The 20,077-nt window shown below is 45.5% G+C and overlaps 1 protein-coding gene and 1 pseudogene across 1 annotated transcript in view; both read left to right on the top strand.

Annotated features, from left to right (window-relative positions):
* GLB1 (galactosidase beta 1) overlaps positions 1 to 4,535 on the top strand; it is a 101,458-nt gene extending 96,923 nt beyond the window's left edge. The window contains exon 17 of the mRNA XM_032594635.1: positions 3,913 to 4,535. Within this exon, the coding sequence (XP_032450526.1) occupies positions 3,913 to 4,112 (200 nt within the window). The 3' untranslated portion in view covers positions 4,113 to 4,535. The remainder of the gene's footprint in view (positions 1 to 3,912) is intronic.
* Positions 4,536 to 8,322: 3,787 nt separating this feature from the next.
* On the top strand, positions 8,323 to 12,542 carry LOC116738323 (annotated as a pseudogene).
* Positions 12,543 to 20,077: the final 7,535 nt, after the last annotated feature.

A 20,077-nucleotide genomic window follows, 5' to 3' on the forward strand; every position in this document is an offset into this window, starting at 1 on the left:
TATATAAATTTATATATATATTTATATTTTTTATATTTATATAAATATTTATATATAGTGAGAGAGAGAGAGAGAGAGAGAGAAATGGTAAAACTCTAAGGAGCAACGAACAATCCTTTATCACAGAGCCCTGAAAAGCTGACGGGATAATAAGAAAGCGATAGATCATTCAGTGACATTTTTGCATCTGGTGATCCAGAGTAAACTGACGGAGAGGCTGGGAACTGTCTTGGGGTGGCTTCCCGAGGGACGGGCTCAGGGGTGTTCCAGGTCGGGAAGTCTAATAGGAGCCAACCCCATGTCCCCCCGGGCGGCTGCAATCCTTAGGGTAGGAGTGGGGCAAATGGAAACCTCCTTTCCCTCGCTGAATCCCAGGGGTTTAGGGACAAGTGCTTGATGTGCGGCAAGACAGGAGTCACTGCTCTGAGTCCTTCCTGAGGCTGTGAGCACAGGCCAGCCCTTGCGTGGACTTGGGGTCTAAACTTGCCTCACTGAGGCGGTCCGATAAACGTCGGGCTGTGAGCTGAAGTATCGTCCAAACCCGATAGTGCCCCTTTGTGTCCGACAGAAGCAAACTCAAAATCACCTTTGGAATAAGGGCAGCTTCACCCCACATCTTGGGAAATCCCCCCAAAGAATCTTCAGGGTCGATGAGCAGTCACAGTCAAATATGACCAGACACACAGGCAGAAACGAAGCGGTATATACTAAAACCAGCAGAAGCAGACCCGTGCGGGCTTTAGATACTGAAAGTGTGAGACATATTTTAAAATAAATACAAGATTTACAAACCAATAAACAACGTTGAAAAGATCTGCAGGGGATAGGAAACTATGATGACACATCACAGATTTGGAAAAGAACTAAGTAGAACTTCGGGAACTACAAAATAATCAAATTTTAGTCTGTATCCTGAAGGCAGAGAACTTTGAGTCCCAAGAAGGGAAACAGAGACTCAAAGTCACAGCCAGTCAGCAGCACGGAGAAGACCAGGGCTCAGGCTGAGTCTCCCCCGCCCTCCCCTCCCCCTGCTCCCCTCCCTTCCCAAGTTACCCCAGTGGGCCAGGCAAGGCCTCCACCTCGCAGCTCTGCGTCTTTCTCTGGGTTACCCCAAAGACTATTTTGCCTTGGGTTTGTTCATCCATTAAAAGAAAGGAAAGCTTGGACTTCGTGCAGGGATTTTTGTTACAAATTTCCTATTGTGTCAGAATCCCGTGCGTTCCTCTGTTGGAAGACCTACAGGCAGCGCAGGAGCTGATTTCCGTCCTCAGCTCTTGAGACTTACGGAATGTGTTTTATTTTGATGGCTGCGCGTATGGAAAATGGAGGAGAATTGCCTTTAACACCCACTTGAGAAAGAGCGACCTGCCCCCGAAAAGCCAATGTGCCGTGAGTCTCTCCCAGTCTCTTTGGGACAAAGGTCCCTCTCCAGAAAGAGTCTGTTGGTCTCCGGGCTGACTCTGGACACTAAGGCAGTTATCTCACCCAGAGGTGTTTGACATGATGGGCACCTTCCTGGTTTGACGACACTTGTTGTCAATGCTTTCCCTGCGCTCTCCCACAAGCTTAGCTGTGGCGTCAGGGAGCGGTCCTCCTGGAGCATCTGCGGTGTGGCCCTGTGCTCAGAAAGTAGTTCGTGACGATCACAGAAACCAACAGAGAGAAACTTCCCACTTTTAGTTAGGCAAAGGACACATACATAAATATCCAGCGCCCTGTGACAGAAATGCAGACTCGTGGGTTAGGACCACGTTGGCAAACCGTTCTGGGAGCGTCGGGGGGCAGAAGAGGCAATGCGTGGGGCACAAAGGAAGCCCCCACATGTTCTCCAAGAGCTGAGTTCCCCTGCAGTTCGTTGGTGCAGGGGCTGTTCATCCCTTCTCTGGTTACATCCCTCTCTACGGCCCGTAGCTCATCTCATTGTGCGTGTTTGTTTACCACGGACGGAGAGAGCCTTCGTGACAAGTTCCGTGTGATTTTCCTTCTTGTATCCTTGGTACCCAGCACGTCCAGCCCCTCGAAGGTTCTCCGTCAGTGCCTCATGGGTCAGTGAGTTCTTCTGTGACTGTGTCCACAGATTAAGAGGGGGCCCACGTGTCTCCAACATCCCTCCGACGTGTCTAATGCACATGTGAGGCCAGGGGTCCTTCTCTTTAAGGATCTAGATAAGATCTGTCTTCAGCACCTTCCCGTGTTTCTGTGAACCCCTGGAGGGCTTACTTTCTCATCATTTCCTCTGGCTAGACGTTCTACCTCTGCTTCCACTGAATCAGTTCAGTTCGTGAACGATCATCCCACACACTCGTTTGCAGTACCTTGACTCAAATGTGGAGCCGAGTCCCTTGAGTTTCACAAAAACCTCACCCACATCAGGCCGTTTTATCTTTAGAACTCTACAGAGGCTTTAAAGAGATTGGGGGCGAGGGGCGGTCTGTATTTCAACAGCACAAGTTTAGGAGTTTTGAATATTGGATATTCCGGTTTTTTTAAAACGATTTTAAGTAATCTCTACACCCAACGTGGGGCTCAAACTCACAAACCTGAGATCAGGGGTCGCGTGCTCTTCTGACTGAGCCAGCAGGCGCCCCTAGATACTCCAGTTTTCAGAAGACATTCTCCCATCCTCCATATTGTGTGCCCATCCTTTCATCTTCACTTCCCTCCTCTTCTTTGTCTACTCGCACATCTGAATTTATCATAATTTTTAAATTAAACACGTCCCATCTGTGTTCCCGAAGTGACACATCCTCACCTTTGCCCTCCAAGGCCAACTTCTTTGGAAGGGGCCCTAGAGGCAAGCGGCCTCGATGGGCCGAGAGAGAGTAGTAGGAGAGGAGTCAGAAGGAAAACAAAACAGGCAGACGGTAGTGAGCGTCCCTGAGTCCCTGAGAAGAGTCCTTGCCCTGCCACCTCTCATGGCCAAGCCCTTGGGGTTGGGCTGCGTTGATAGAATCCCCGCCGGGGTTCTGATACCTGAGCAAATGGGGTTTTATGAGCCATCGTCCCCAAGACCAAGCGTGGGGAGGAAGCGAGATCCCCGAGATCCCCGTCACGGGGCAGGTGTGGAGACGGCACAGCATATGGGCGTCTACACATGGACCGACACAGCCTTCAAGGGTTCCCATGAGCCAGACACGGAGCGGAGGGCAGGAGGAAGGTCTCCGGGGCCGGCTAGAGCAGCATGAAGTAGCAGAGGCCCCAGACAGCCTCACTAGGCCTCCCGAGGCCACAGAGTGAAACAGGAAAACATGGAGCGTGTCCTGTGCCACCAGAGGATCTGATAAGCAGCCTGGGGAAGTCCTGGATGCGAGGGCGGGTCAGCTCAGCAGGTCACCTCATGGATTGATGTTTGAGGCCCAGACAGGATGAGGTGCTGCTCAGCAGGTAGTGACGTCAACAGATGACAAAGACCAGAGTCCCTTTCCCAAAATGGTAACACCACATGGTGCTGAGGAAGAGGGGAGCAGGGAAGACACTGAATTGACTGAGATTGGGTCTTTCCCTCCGGTAGGACTGGGACCTCAAAATAGAAATTAAGTTCAGTTCTAGAAGGAAGTTTACTTTTGACACCCACATGTGTTGTCTTTTAACACCTCTGGTAGGATCAGCCCATCCTGGTGTCGGTAAATGTAGAACCTTTGTCATTTTACTGGGCATTATGACTTCCTCAAGACAGATCAGCATGTTGATTTGAAAGTATTTCCTGCACTATTCTGTTACACTGAGTTCATCTCAAGTGAGCTCCTGTTTTGGTTATTGATCTTGTTCATTGTTCTAGAAGTATAGTTTTTCCTTGGACTGTGGGATTTGGGTTTGCATGCTCATTTTCACTGGAGATTTTCTGTTAGTTTGCTTATAAAGATTTGTTTCTGTCTGTGTGTCTGTCTGTCTGTGCTCCTCATCCCTATATAGGAATCTCGAGGTTGCTTCTGTACAGGATGTTGTGGGTGCCCTACCCAGAAGCCTCTGCCTACTGGCACACCCCGCCTCCGTCTGCTGTGAGCGTTGGTCGCTCCCTTCCCCAGAGAACTACTCTTGGCTTAGCTTGTCAGGGATGCCTCACTGACATGGGGACACAAGAGACCAGACCCTGTGCCTCGAAGTGGGATTAATTCTGTGGTACAATTCGCGTCTGGGAGGCCCTGTGGGATCAGGCCAATGCGGGGAACTTGGGCCGGTTCATTTTAACGTGTCAGCTTGACTAGGCCACGGAGTATCCAGGCATTTGGCCAGCCGTTGTTCTGGGTGAGATTAACATTTGAATCGCTAGGTTGAGAAAAGCAGATTGTCCTCCCTAGCGTGGGTGAGCCTCACCCAATCAGGTGGAGACCTGAATATCACAAAGAGGCCGACCCTCCCACAAGTAAAAGAGGCGAATTCCTTCTGCCTGAGTGCTTTCAAGGTAGGACATTGGTTTTGGCCCTGCCTTCCGACTCAAACTGAAACACTGGCTCTCCCTGGGGTTCAAGCCCTCCGACTGGAACTATACCATTAGTTCTTCCGGCTCTCCAGTTTGCAGACGCACCCTGCAGACCTTGGGCCTTGTCAGCCTCCATAACCACGTGAACCAGTTCTTTAGAAAAGTCTCTAGATAGATGACAGATGGGTGGGTGGGTGGGTGGATGGATGGATGGATGGATGGATAGGTAGATAGATAGATAGATAATCTCCTATTGGTTCCGTTTCTCTGGAGAACCCTAATACAGAGCGCACCCTCACTTACTTTCTTCCCCTTCCCTATCCTACATCGCTTCCTCCCTTCTCCACAGAGCAGCCCCCGGTCCACCACTTGCACTGGACCCCCCGTCTCAGACTCTGCTTCTAGAGACCACAGCTTAACACTCCTTCCAGTCAGTAGGTTAGAGTTACAGTCTGCAGCCAGGCCTTATGTCGGTGGTTCGGATCTCAGGCCCTGTAGTTCTGGGGGTTCCGCGGATCGGGTCACGGAGCCCCGTGCCTGGGGCTTAGTTCAGTTCTTAGTTGTGAGTTGGTGTTCATCCTCTGGCTTACGAGGCCTGCCGCTGCCAACAAGCAATTCTTTCGTCTTCTTTCAGGGGTGAGGTCGCCCTGGCCCGATGTAGCCTCTGGCTTCAAGCCCCCCATATCAAAAGAGCAGAGTTGGCCCACGGGATCAGAACTGCTGGCAGAGCCTGCCAGCCTCAGGTTCCGGGATCTGACATACCTGAGGTCTCAACGTTTGCTCACCGCTTTGCTTTCATTTCCCACTTCTGGTCCCCCGAGATGCTTGAGCCTATAATTTTTCTGCAGCATATTTTTTTAAGATTGTATTATTCTTTTAAGTAACCTCCACACCCAACATGGGACTCGAATTCACGGCCCTGAGATCAAGGGTTGCACGTTCCACTGACGGAGCCAGCCAGGCATGGCGGCAGTATTTTTTTATTGATGTACAATTTGCATGCCATAAAACATGCATATTTTTAAGGGTACAGTACAGTAAATTTTGACAAATGTATCTACCCAGGTCGCCCACACCCAGTAAGATCTAGGAAATCTCCATCACGCAGTTTATTCCTCTGTCCTCTTTTGCAGCAGATGCTACACCCCCAAAGGCAGCTGTTATCATTTTTTTTCCTCCACAGATTAGGGTTTTTTAAACTTACTTATTCTGAAGAGACAGAGAGAGGCGGGGAGGGGCAGAGAGAGAGGGAGAGAGAGAATCCTAAGCAGGCTCCGAGCTGTCAGCACAGAGCCCAACACAGGGCTCAAACACACAAACTGTGAGATCGTGACCTGGGCCGAAAGGAAGAGGTGAGCCACCCAGGCGTCCCTCTCCATAGATTAATTTTGCCTGTTCTAAAACTTCATCTGTATAGAATCATACGATACGTGCCTTTTGCGTCTGGGTTCTTTTGCTCAACATAATGTGTCCGAGGCGTATCGATGTTGTTGCATACATGAAGATTCCTTCACTTACATTACTAAGTGGTGTACTATTTCATGAATATACCAAACTTGTTTATCCATTCTGTTGCTAGTGAACAATTGGATTATTTCCAGTGTTTGGCTATTATGAATTTTTTTTTTTTTTTTTTACTGTTTGTTTATTTTTGAGAGAGAGACAGAGTGCGAGCCAGGGAGGGGCAGAGAGGGAGACACAGAATCTGAAGCGGGCTCCAGGCTCTGAGCCGTCAGCACAGAGGCTGACGTGGGGCTTGAACTCACCAACCGCAAGATCATGACCTGAGCTGAAGTCAGATACTTAACTGACTGAGCCCCTTGGCTATTATGAATAAAGCTATTATACACATTCTTTTACTAAATATTTTCATTGAGATATAATTCATATAATATAAATTTACCCGTTGAAAATGCACCATTGAGGGCACCTGGGTGGCTTAGTCGGTTGAGCATCTAGCTCCTGATTTCGGCTCCGGTCATAATCCCTGGATCGTGGGATTGAGCCCCGTATCAGGCCCTGCATGAGCGTGGAGCCTGCTTGGGATTCTCTCTCTCCCCCCACCTCTGCCCTGCTCATGTGCACTCTCTGTCTTTCTTGAAATATAAATAAAAACAAAACAAAAAACAAAATACACAATTCAATGGTGTTTAGTATATTCACAGAGTTGTGCAACTGTCACTACAATCTACGTTTCAAAGCTTTTCATCACCTCGAAAAGAGACCCATGTCCCTCTTCTCCCAGCCCTAGGCAACCACTCCTCGGCTTTTTGTCTCTATAAATTTGCCTAACTGAAGGTCATAAAGATTTATAACTGTTTTCTTCTAAGAACTTTACGGTTTTAGCTCTTACATTTAGATCTGGGATCTATTTTAATTTTTTGTGTGTATGGAGTGGGGTAGTGGTCCAGCTTCGTTCTTTTGCATGTGAATGTCTAGTTGTTTGAACACTAGTTGTTGAAAGAAACCACTCTTTCCCCCCACTGGATCGTCTTGACACCCGTGTTAAACAATCAGTGAGCCATAAGCGTGAGGGTTTATTTCCGCACGCTCAAGCCTAATCCCTTGATCTTCATGTCTGTCCTTATGCTGTGCCACGTTGTCTTAATCATAGTAGCGTTGTGGGAGATTTTGAAATTGGAAAGTCGGGGTGCCCCAACTTCATTTTCATCAAAAGTTGTTTTAGCTCTTCTGGATCCCCTTCATTGCTCTACAGAATCAGCTTGTCAGTTTCCACACACACACACACACACACACACACACACACACACACACACACAAACGTTTTAAGCCAGCTGGGGGTGTGATGGGGATTTTAGTGAAACTAGAAATCAATTTAGAAAGTACTGACCTTTTGGGGCCCCTGGGTGGCTCAGTCGGTTGAGTGTCTGACTTCGGCTCAGGTCATGATCTCACAGTTCGTGGGATCGAGCCCCATGTCAGGCTGTGCGCTGACAGTACGGAGCCTGCTTGGGATTCTTTCTCTCCCTCTCTCTCTGTCCCCTCATCCGCTTTCTCTCTCTCTCTCTCTCTCTCTCGCAAAATAAATAAATAAACTTTAAAAAGAGAAAGTATTGACATTTTAAGAATATCTTTAAGCTACCAAATCTTCCAGTCGATCAGCACGGAATGTCCTTCCATTGACTTAGTGCACCTCTTATTTACTTCCGTGATGTTTTCTAGCTTTCAGTGCACATATCTTGCACTTTTTTGTTAAATTTATCTATGTCCTTGTACATGGAATTGCTTTCTCATTTCATGTTTGGATTGCTCGTCGCCAGTAGATAGAAACGTAATTGATTTTTGCATATTGCCACTGTATCCTATAGTCTGCTGAATTTATTTGTTCGCTCTAATGCTTTCTTACAGATTCCTCAGATTATGTCACTTTATAGGCAGAGTTTTACTTCTTCCTTTGCAATCTGAGTGCATTTTGTTTCTTTTTCTTGCCTTTGTTTCCCTGCCAAGCACCTCAGGTACAACATGAATGGAAGTGGCAACAGCAGACATACTTGTCTTGTTCCTGATCTTCTGAAGGAGAAGGCATTCAGTCCTTCACCATGAAGTATGATGGTATGAACATTCTAGAATAGAGCTTTTTATAGACTGAGATCTACTGAGATCTTCGTTTCACTTGAGGAAATACCTAGGTGTAGACTCCCTGGATTGCACGGTAGGTATACATTCAACTTTCAAATAAGTGTCAGTTTGTTTTCCCAAAGTAGCTCTTGTATGGAACCATCTTTTTTTTTTTTTAATTTTTTTAATGTTTGTTTATTTTTGAGAGAAAGAGAGAACACAAGCTGGGGAGGAGCAGAGAGAGAAGGAGACACAGAATCCGAAGCAGGCTCCAGACTCCGCGCTGTCAGCACAGAGCCCGACACGGGGCTCGAACCCACGAACCGTGAGATCGTGACCTGAGCCGAAGTCAGACACTCAACCGACTGAGCCACCCAGGCGCCTCCAAAACCATGTTTTGAATCTCTCTTGTTGCATGTTATCTGTCGTCTCGGTAAGTTTTGGAAAACAGGAGGACCCCCAAACTGTGGATTTTTGCTGCACCTTAATTAGAAGGCTTCCAGTGAACCGCTCAGCAGTTCTGTGACCCCAAGAACGCACAGTTCAAATGCATTCCCTCATAAGTTCCCTCCTTGTCCACTGCGTGAGCCCCGTCTGACTCCTCCTCAGTTATCCCCCCGAGAAGAGCCCAGCTGGACCACAGAGTGCATCACCTGAACCACTGTTCGTTTTATTTGCATGTGATGTTTTCATGGTGATGTCATCGAAATCAGGAAGAATCCCTCCCTCCAACCAAGGCAACCACGGAGAGGAGGCTGCACAGTGCACTTTCGATGGAGATCATTCTCCTGCCTCGCTGGGCTCCAATTAGAGTCTCGTTTATCTCCTGTGTGATCAAAAAAAACGTTCTGCAGGCTTCGAACGCCAACTTGCACACACCGCACACTGTGAACCCTAATGCCCACTCCCAGCACTGACGTCAGCATCTTCGGCAAAGCACCGAGGCCTCTGTAGGCGGGTGTCACGTCAGGCTGAGCGGCCCCCTGCTCACCTCACCCGTGAGCCCTCTTTTTTAGAATCTCTCTCTGCGGCTCCCTGGCTTCCCATGACCACAAAGATCTCCTTTTATTTTCTAAAATGGAAATCTGTCTACTGTTCTGGCAGATCACGAAAGTGATGCGTGTTTGTTTAAAGAAATAAAGAAGCCTAGAAAGCATAAAGTGTAATTCTTCCTTCTATGAAATGACTAACATCAATAATAGCTCGATAAATCTGGGGAGAACTTTTTGTAATGGCTAACGATGTGGGGGCTAAGTTTGAGGTTTATCCTTCCAGGTTTTAAACATGCTGTTAATAGTTCGTGTGGAGAGTCGGGGACTGCCTGCCACTGCCTTGGCCTCCCATCCCCCTCCGTGGCTGAGGAGCTCTCGGCGGCCACGTCCTACACTGAAGATGATTTCCACCGCCCTGTTGGTCAGCAGGTGCACAAAACACCCGCAACGACCCGGCCGGTCAGCAAGTTTTCTGTAGAAAATGTTTCCTGACTGCAGTGAGAGAAAGCGGAACACATCGTCCCCTCTGTCGTGGAAGTGTGACTGGGAGAGAGAGAGAGAGAGACTGCTTGTCCTGAATGGGCCATAGACCTTCAAATTGTCACGAGGAAGTTTTCCGGTAGCTGCAGATACTGTGCAAACCAGATTAAATTCTGAGACATGAGACATCGTTACATATCTGGTAAGAAATACCGAGATGAATATGGTGTTTCCTCTATCATTCCAAGCTTTCAGAGCTCTCAAGATTCAGTAGGGAACAGTAATAGGAGTGAAACGTCTACATCTGATAACACAGAAACTTATCAAGAGAGTACAAGCTCCTCTGGGCCTCCCACCTTTAAGTGTCCCTTGTGTCAAGAATCAGATTTTACCGGACGGCGTTTACGGGATCATTGTACCAGTAATCCCCTATTTCAGATAGTTCCTGTGATGTGTCCTATTTGTGTGTCTCTTCCCTGGGGAGATCCCAGCCAGGTTACTAGAAATTTCGTTAGTCATCTAAATCAAAGACATGTTTGATTATGGAGAATTTGTGAATCTTCAGCCAGATGAGGAAACCCAGTCTTTTCTGGGCGCCTGGGTGGCTCAGTCAGTTGAGCGTCTGACTCTTGATCTCGGCTCAGGTCATGATCCCAGGGTCATGGGATCAAGCCCTGCGTGGGGCTCCAAGCTGAGTGTGGGGCCTGGTTGGGATACTCTCTTCCTCTGCCTCTGCCCCCTCCCCCCGCTCCCCCTGGGGAAAAAAAAAAAGAATCTTTTCAGATAAACAGCTGAAAGCTCTAGACATCTCTGCGTCTTTGTACCCGCGGGTGCCATCTTTAAGGAAAAAACTACATCTACATGGAGTCACCATTTCAATAACTTGATGTGTGTATATATATATATATATATATATATATATATATATATGTAATTCAGTCTAAAAAATAAATACATAAAATAAAAAGCTATTAATATATCATGGACATTTCTGCATGATAATAGGTATGTAGCTGAAAAGCGTTCTTTTTTTTTAACTATTTTTTTTATTTTTTAAAATTTACATCCAAATTAGCATATGATGTAACAATGATTTCAGAGGTAGATTCCTTAGTGCCCCTGACCCATTTAACCCATCCCGCCTCCCACAACCCCTCCAGTAACCCTCAGTTTGTTCTCCATATTTACGAGTCTCTTCTGTTTTGTCCCCTTCCCTGTTTTTAGATTATTTTTGTTTCCCTTCCCTTATGTTCATCTGTTTTGTCTCTGAAAGTCCTCATATAAGTGAAGTCATATGATTTTTGTCTTTCTCTGACTGACTGATTTCACTTAGCATAAGACCCTACAGTTCCATCCACGTAGTTGCAAATGGTGAGATTTCATTCTTTTTGGTTGCCGAGTAACACTCCATTGCATATATATACCACATCTTCTTTATCCATTCATTCATCGATGGACATTTGGGCTCTTTCCATACTTTGGCTGTTGTGGATAGTGCTTCTATAAACATGGGGGTGCACATGTCCCTTTGAAACAGCACACCTGTATTCTTTGGATAAATACCTAGTAGTGCAATTGCTGGGTTGTAGGGTAGTTCTATTTTTAGTTTTTTGAGGAACCTCCATACTGTTTTCCAGAGTGGCTGCACCAGCTTGCATTTCCACCAACAATGCAAAAGAGATCCTCTTTCTCCGCATCCTCGCCAGCATCTGTTGTTTCCTGAGTTGTTCATGTTAGCCATTCTGACAGGTGTGAGGTGGTATCTCATTGTGGTTTTGATGTGTATTTCCCTGATGATGAGTGATGTTGAGCATTTTTTCATGTGTCGGTTGGCCATCTGGATGTCTTCTTTGGAGAAGTGTCTATTCATGTCTTTTGCCCATTTCTTCACTGGATTATTTGTTTTTTGGGTGTTGAGTTTGATAAGTTCTTTGTAGATTTTGGATACTAACCCTTTATCTGACTTGTCGTTTGCAAATACCTTCTCCCATTCTGTCGGTTGCCTTTTAGTTCTGCTAATTGTTCCCTTTGCTGTGCAGAAGCTTTTTGTTTTGATGAGGTCCCAGTAGTTCATTTTTGCTTTGGTTTCCCTTGCCTCCGGAGACGTGTTGAGTAAGAAGTTGCTGCGGCCAAGATCAAAGAGGTTTTTGCCTGCTTTCTCCTTGAGGATTTTGATGGCTTCCTTTCTTACGTTGAGGTCTTTCATCCATTTTGAGTTTATTTTTGTGTATGCTGTAACAAAGAGGTCCAGGTTCATTCTTTTGCATGTCGCTGTCCAGTTTTCCCAGAACCACTTGCTGGAGAGACTGTCTTTATTCCATTGGATATTCTTTCCTGCTTTGTCAAAGATTCGTTGGCCATACGTTTGTGGGTCCATTTCTGGGTTCTCTATTCTGTTCCATTGATCTGAGTGTCTGTTCTTGTGCCAGTACCATACTGTCTTGATGATTACAGCTTTGTAGTATAGCTTGAAGTCTGGGATTGTGATGCCTCCTGCTTTGGTTTTCTTTTTCAAGATTGCTTTGGCTATTCGGGGTCTTTTCTGGTTCCATACAAATTTTAGGGTTATTTGTTCTGGCTCTGTGAAAAATGCTGGTGTTACTTTGATAGGGATTGCGTTGAATATGTAGATTGCTTTGGGTAGGGTCGACATTTAACAATATTTGTTCTTCCTATCCAGGAGCATGGAATCTTTTTCCATTTCCTTGTGTCTTCTTCAATTTCTTTCATCAGCTTTCTATAGTTTTCAGTGTATAGATTTTTCACCTCTTTGGTTAGATTTATTCCTAGGTATTTTATGGTTTTTGGTGCAACTGTAAATGGGATCGATTCTTTGATTTCTCTTTCTGTCACTTCATTGTTGGTGTATAGGAATGCAACCAATTTCTGTGTGTTGATTTTATATCCTGCAACTTTGCTGAATTCATGAATCAGTTCTAGCAGTTTTTTGGTGGATCTTTTGGGTTTTCCATATAGAGTATCATGTCATCTGCGAAGAGTGAAAGTTCGACCGCCTCCTGGCCGATTTGGATGCCTTTTATTTCTTTGTGTTGTCTGATTGCAGAGGCTAAGACTTCCGATACTGTGTTGGATAACAGTGGTGAGAGTGGACATCCCTGTCTTGTTCCTGACCTGAGGGGGAAAGCTCTCAGATTTTCCCCATTGAGGATGATATTAGTGTTGGGTCATTCATATATGGCTTTTATGATCTCGAGGTATGCTCCTTCTATCCCTACTTTCTTGAGGGTTTTTATCAAGAAAGTTGCTGTATTTTGTCAAATGCTTTCTCTGCATCTATTGAGAGGATCATATGGTTCTTGTCCTTTCTTTTATTGATGTGATGCATCACGTTAATTGTTTTTGCAGATATTGAACCAGCCCTGCGGATGCTTGGTCGTGGTGAATAATTTTTTTAATGTATTGTTGGATCCAGTTGGCTAATATCTTGTTGAGGATTTTTGCATCCATGTTCATCAGGATGCAATTGGTCTATAGTTCTCCTTTTTAGTGGGGTCTCTGTCTGGTTTTGGAATCAAGGTAATCCTGGCTTTATAGAAAGAGTTTGGAAGTTTTCCTTCCATTTCTATTTTTTGGAACAGTTTCAAGAGAATAACTGTTAACTCTTCCTTAAATGTTTGGTAGAATTCCCCTGGAAAGCCATCTGGCCCTGGACTCTTGTTTTTTGGGAGATTTTTGATTACTAATTCAATTTCCTTACTGGTTATGGGTCTGTTCAAATTTTCTATTTCTTCCTGTTTCAGTTTTGGTAGTATATATGTTTCTAGGAATTTGTCCATTTCTTCCAGATTGCCCATTTTATTGACATATAATTGCTCATAATATTCTCTTATTATTGTTTTTATTTCTGTTGTGTTGGTTGTGATCTCTCCTCCTTCATTCTTGATTTTGCTTATTTGGGTCCTTTCCTTTTTCTTCTCGATCAAACTGGCTAGTGGTTTATCAATTTTGTTAATTCTTTCAAAGAACCAGCTTCTTTGTTTTCATTGATCTGTTCTACTTTTTTTTTTTTTTTTTTTTTTTTTTTGGTTTTGATAACATTGATTTCTGCTCTAATCTTTATTATTTCCTGTCTGCTACTGTTTTTGGGTTTTATTTGGTGTTCTTTTTCCAGCTCTTTAAGGCGTAAGGTTAGGTTGTGTATCTGAGATCTTTCTTCCTTGTTTAGGAAGGCCTGGATTGCTATATACTTTCCTCCTATGGCCACCTTTGCTGCGTCCCAGAGGTTTTGGGTTTTGGTGTTATCATTTTCATTGACTTCCATCTACTTTTTAATTTCCTCTTTAGCTGCTTGGTTAGCCCATTCATTCTTTAGTAGGATGTTCTTCAGTCTCCAAGTATTTGTTACCTTTCCAAATTTTTTTCTTGTGGTTGATTTCGAGTTTCATAGCATTGTAGTCTGAAAATATGCACAGTATGATCTCGATCTTTTTGTACTTAATGAGGGCTGATTTGTGTCCCAGTATATGGTCTATTCTGGAGAACGTTCCATGTGCACTGGAGAAGAATGTATATTCTGCTGCTTTAGGATGAAATGTTCTGAATGTATCTGTTAAGTCCATCTGGTCCAGTGTGTCATTCAAAGCCATTGTTTCCTTGTTGATTTTTTGATTAGATGATCTGTTCATTGCTGTGAGTGTGGTGTTGAAGTCTCCTATTATTCCGGTATTACTATCAATGAGTTTCTTGATGTTTGTGATTAATTGATTTATATATTTGGGTGCTATCACATTTGGTGCATAAATGTTTACATTTGTTAGGTCTTCTTGGTCTATAGACCCCTTGATTATGATATAATGCCCTTCTGCATCTCTTGATACAGTCTTTATTTTAAAGTCTAGATTGTCTGATACAAGTATGGCTACTCTGGCTTTCTTTTGTTGACCATTAGCATGATAGATGGCTCTCCATCCCCTTACTTTCAATCTGCAGGTGTCTTTAGGTCTAAAGTGGGTCTCTTGTAAACAGCATGTGGATGGATCTTGTTTTCTTATGCATTCTGTTACCCTATGTCTTTTGACTGGAGCATCGAGTCCATTGATGTTTAGAGTGAGTACTGAAAGATATGAATTTCCCTGAATGGCTCAGGCGGGTGGGGCTGGTAGGGGCACTGATCGCCCCATCGTACTTTGGGATAGATTTATTTGTATTGCCACCTATTTCTTCAGGGTGGAGTCCTAGAAGCAGACTTGCCGAGTTCTCCTATGGGCTCACCTGCTTACCTGCCAGTGTGGCGATGTCCAGCATGGCTGCTCTGCCCACCCCCAGCACTAGCCGGGCATTGGAGATCACAAAATCAATGGCCGTGCCCATGCCATTGTCATCCTTCTTGCCTTTGTGCTCACCAGAGCCTGCCATCTCTCACCCGCGGACTGCACGTGCTACCACTCCTCCCGATTCGCCTCTCGCCTGGTACCTTTCCCGGGGTCACCCACCAACATGGCCCCTTCACTTCCAGGACACCAAAAGCGTTCTCTTTAATAGCATCACATTCCATAGTATGAATATCCATTAATTAATTAACTTTACATTATTAAATATTTCCACCATAGAGAAAAGTATTGAGAATCCATGTGCCACTTTAGTTATTAGAGAACGAGTTCAACTGCATATAAATATTTTCGCCTATTTGTTGTCTGTCTTCTGATTTTTCTTTTGGTGATGTTTGTGTCGTGCACATTTTTATATTCACAAAGTTGAATTAATTAATCTGTTTAGGTCTTCTGAATTTTCAGAAAGGCATTGCCAATGTCAAATTATGAAGAAATTCTCCTGTGTTTCCTATTAGAACTTCTGTGGTTCCAATTTTTACATTTAAATACTTTACCTTTTTTTTTTAAACTTTTGCCCATTTTAAAAAATGTTTATTTTTGAGAGACAGAGAGACAGAGAGAGAGACAGAGAGAGAAGAAGAGAGCAGACCAAGCAGGCTTTGCACTCTCAGCCTAGAGCCCAACGTGGGACTTGTATACCACGAACCAGAAGATCATGACCTAAGCCAAAATCAACCTCAACCAACTGAGCCACCCAAGCGCTCCTAAATATAGGAATCTATATTCCTATCTTTTAGAATCTATATTCCAATCTTTTGGAAGTTTAACCACGAATGATGTGACATAAGAATCAAAGCTTAATTTTTCTCCCCCAGAGGGCAGTCCATTTGGTTGACTCCTTAAATAAGAAATTTAAGGGGCGCCTGGGTGGCGCAGTCGGTTAAGCGTCCGACTTCAGCTCAGGTCATGATCTCGCGGTCCGTGAGTTCGAGCCCCGCGTCAGGCTCTGGGCTGATGGCTCGGAGCCTGGAGCCTGCTTCCGATTCTGGGTCTCCCTCTCTCTCTGCCCCTCCCCCGTTCATGCTCTGTCTCTCTCTGTCCCAAAAATAAATAAATGTTGGAAAAAAAAAGAAAAAAAAAAGAAATTTAATGTATCCCTCATTTGATTTAAAAAGCCATCTTTAATATAGGCTAAATTCCCTCCCCCCCCCTTTTTTTTTGAGAGAGAGGGATAGAGCCCCAAGCGGGAGCTTGCTTGGGATTCTCTCTCTCCTCCCTCTCTCTCCCCTTCTCCCCCTCTTGTGCTCGATCTCAAAATAAATAAACATTTTTTTAAGTGGGGTTTTTCCAGATAAACATAGAGGAAGGGAGGGGAAAATATAAAAAGAGAGGGAGGCAAACCATAAAAGACTCTTAAATACAGAGAACAAACTGAGGGTTGCTGGAGTAATTTTGAGTGGGCTAAATGGGTCATAGGCATTAAGGGGGGCGCTTGTTGGGATGAGCACTGGATGTTATATGTAAGTGATGAATCACTAAATCCTATATATTTCAGATATATAATATGTATCTTAATTAGGAGTTTTCCATGCTCTTTCAAAATGCGGGTCTGTTTTTCCCTCACATCTTCTAACTAATGGTTATTTCCAAACATAAGTGTAATTGAGTTTTATGTATTAGTGCTTTCACCTATTAACTCAATTATCTTGTGACTCACAATATTTTTTCTGGTGATTCCCTTAAGTTTTCCAGTTATTCAATACTATCATTACAACTAGAGATACTTTGTCTTTTCCTTTCTAATTTAAAAAATAAACTTTATATTTCACAACATTACTAGGTTTATAAAAAATCATGTAGAAAGTACAGAGGGATCCCATATACCCTACTTGCAATTTCCCTTATTATGAATATCTTACAGTAGCATGGTATATTATGTTTAATGAACCAATATCGATAAATTATTATTAACTAATGCTTATACTTTATTCAGATTTCCTTAGTTTTTAGCTGATGTTCTTTTCCATTCCAGAACTAGTTACATCTAGTTGTCTTATCTCTTTAGGCTCCTCTTGGCTGTGACAATTTCTTAGACTTATCCTTGTTTTTGATGATGCTCAGCTTTGAAGGGTACTGGTCAGGTGTTTTGGAGAATTTTCCTCTTTTCCAATTTTTAGACCACTAATTTCTTTCTCTTATAGCACGGAGCTAGTGCATCCAGTGCGATGTTTCGTAGAAGGGACAGCCGGCTTCCTTCTCTTTGGTTTCCAGCTGGAATACCTCTGGACTGCCCCAGTACGCATTTTGAGCGGAGGTAGATATATTTGATGATGGTAATAGAATATTATATTCCTACACTTGTATAGTCTTCCTATCCTGATTATAGTCAGTATTATTTTTCTCAGTGTCTACCTTGGAATCGTTAAGCATGTTTTGTGTGTATGTATGTGTGCGTGGGGTGGGGGGAAGGTGGCGGGGAGGGTGTGGTATTTTGCAGGCTGGCTGTTTTCACAACCCAGTGACTCCCTTCTTGTTTCCGCCCCTGACCTTTGGAAATGTGGCAGTTCTAATTCCTCTGCTTCTCGGAACCAAACTGGCACCAGGAGGGTTTCTGCCTCGAGTCCTGTCCATATCCACAGCTCCTACTCACGCGTGTCCCGCCCTCGGGACTCGCATGTCTGCAGGCCATCTGAGGTCTGTCCCGCTGCCCCTCTGACTGCCCTCCTCTTTACTTGCTCCCACGTAATTCTTGCCCGACGGTGGCCGCGTTCAGTAGCCCTCAGTGTGAAACCTGAAAAGTCTGCCTCTCTCTAAGTTTGGTTGAAAATGGAGTTTGCTTTTGAATTCATTCTTCTTGCTGTTGTTTTATGGCTTCCTAGAGACGACGAGAATGCAGACTTCTGCAACCACGCTCATAGCAAAAGTCTTAACGAAGTAATTTTTGGCCCAAAGAACACCCACTGATTTCTGGAACCAGGAGACAATTCAATCAGTCTTTGAACTCTGTCACACGCAGTTTTATTAGAAACATAGGGGGGATTTTGGAGAGAGGACAGCCGAACTTTGTGTAGTGAAATAGAAACTTGAATTGCCAATATAGAGAGCTTAATTAAGAGATAAGGAAATTCACTCATTCATTAGAAAATAATGGAACGACTGCTTTGTGTGAAGCATCGTGCTAGGCAGTTAGGTGGGGGTTACTGTTGCTGGAGTTAGTCTGATTCGTGATTAGAATATTGTGTTCCCTTAACCTCAGTTTCTTGGGGTAATAAAACCCAACCTTATCTACTTTGCGAAGACGCTGAATTGAGTTTCGATATATGAAAGCACCTGGTGGATTTCGGCTTTTCTGCCAGGGGAATTTGGAGCCGTTATAAACGTTTAAGGAGTAAAGTGTTGTGAACACAAAAATGGGTGGAGCTTGTGTCTGCTTCACCTGAGCCCAGGAAGTCACTGACCGGTACAGAATAGAGGATGTCAGGTGGCTGTAGCACAGCCAAAGATAAAGATGGTCCGTGACCTTGACAGAGAGTAGTGTACGGGGAGATGCCTCGGGGACTGAGGCAGCAGACGAAAAGCGGGAGCAAAGGTGCAACTGACAAACGGAAGCGTAGGGACCAAGAGTCAGGCGGGGCCTGTGGCCGGAGGCTGATGAACGGAGGACGTCCCTGAGGCAAAGATTAGGCCTTCTCATTTCCCCACACCCGGGGGCAATTTTCATTCGTATTAGGGGCCCATCTGCCCCCATTTGATGCCAAAGTCCTGCTCTGAGACACGGGTTCCTGAAAACAGACTCAGATTCGCATACAGGGGCTTTCGTGGGGAGTCGTCTTGGGAACAACACCTATGAGGGCATGAAGGAAGCAAGACTGGACAGCAGGACAAACTGAACTGCAACGTGGTTGCATCAGAGGCCCCGGCCGGCCTTGCGGGGGGCTCTGGAATGGGAGAGGCCGCTCGGAGTCCTCCCACGTTAAAGCAGGAGAGCGAGCATTTGCTTCTGCGCGTTATCCAGTAGGAGGAGGGTAGGAGCTGCTCCAGGGAGGACGGTCCTGAGAGGAGACTGGCTCAGGGCTGCCGGCTGTCAATGCTCCTGGCAGCTGGTGTGGCGAGTGCGTCAGTCCCGGACGGGGCTGTGTGGACGGCACACCACGGCACCCGCTAGGCCCCTCAAGCCCAGGGGGAGGCAGCTCAAGACTGCTGCCCCTCAGGGCCCTACTTTCCCTTCGGTATCCTCTTCCCTTCTCTGCTGCTGTCCCCCACACCCCCCTACGTGGTCTCTACAAAAACTCCACAAACCTCTCAGCACTCCCTGATCATGGAGTGCCCGTAACCCCACCTACCTTTCATCGGCCTAGAATGTCCTTCCTCACGTCTTTTTTTTTTTTTTTTAATTTTTTAATGTTTATTTTCAAGAGAGAGATTCAGAGCATGCGTGGGGGAGGGGCTGAGAGAGAGGGAGACACAGAGACCGAAGCGGGCTCCAGGCTCCGAGCCGTCAGCACGGAGCCCGACGCGGGGCTCGAACTCACAGACTGTGAGATCGTGACCTGAGCTGAAGTCGGACGCTTAACTGACGAAGCCACCCAGGTGCCCTTCCTTCCTCCCTTCTGTTTGTCGAAATCATGCTCCTTCTACAGGCCCACTTCAACGGCTCGTTGTGTTGTGAACTTTGAAATTGAATCCATTTCTCCTTCCCCTAAGGTCCCAAAACGTTCTGTTGTGTGTGTCCGGCCTGCGTTACGGTTGATCTGACGTCTGTCCCTTTATCAGATTAGAAACCCCACGAGCGCAGGACTTCCTCCTTTATCCTAGTCCCCTCCCCATAACCTAGCATCCTGCCTGGCGCAAAACAGACATCCGCCACGTCGGAATTAATGGCGTCAGATGCTCCAAATTGTTATGAGGGTTTCTCGAGGAGAACCTCCCCAAAGGTCTGAAGAGCCTTTGCCAACGCCCTGTGTTTCCCCTTCTTATTGGAAGCAGGTGAAATGTATTTGTTCAGTAGGATCCGAGTGCCTGCTCTAGGTCACATGTGACAGGGCAGTTGCCTGTTGTCCTTGCTGTTGGGGTAAAATTCACACAGTATAAAGCTAATCTTTCAAAAGCACGCGGTTCAGCGGCCGTCGGTACGGCCCCGGGGCTGTGCTGCCACCACGTCTGTGGTGTGACGTCCCAAAACGTCACCCTGTTTCTATTGTCCCCACGCAAACGGCACCGAGTCCGCTCCCCGGAAGCTGGGCGTGTTGCAACGAGGAAGGGACGGGCTCCGGTGGGGAGAACGTGTAGCTGGACTCCCCTTTGTGTTCCTGCCT

This window comes from Lynx canadensis, chromosome C2, assembly GCF_007474595.2.
Source record: "Lynx canadensis isolate LIC74 chromosome C2, mLynCan4.pri.v2, whole genome shotgun sequence".
NCBI lineage: Eukaryota > Metazoa > Chordata > Mammalia > Carnivora > Felidae > Lynx > Lynx canadensis.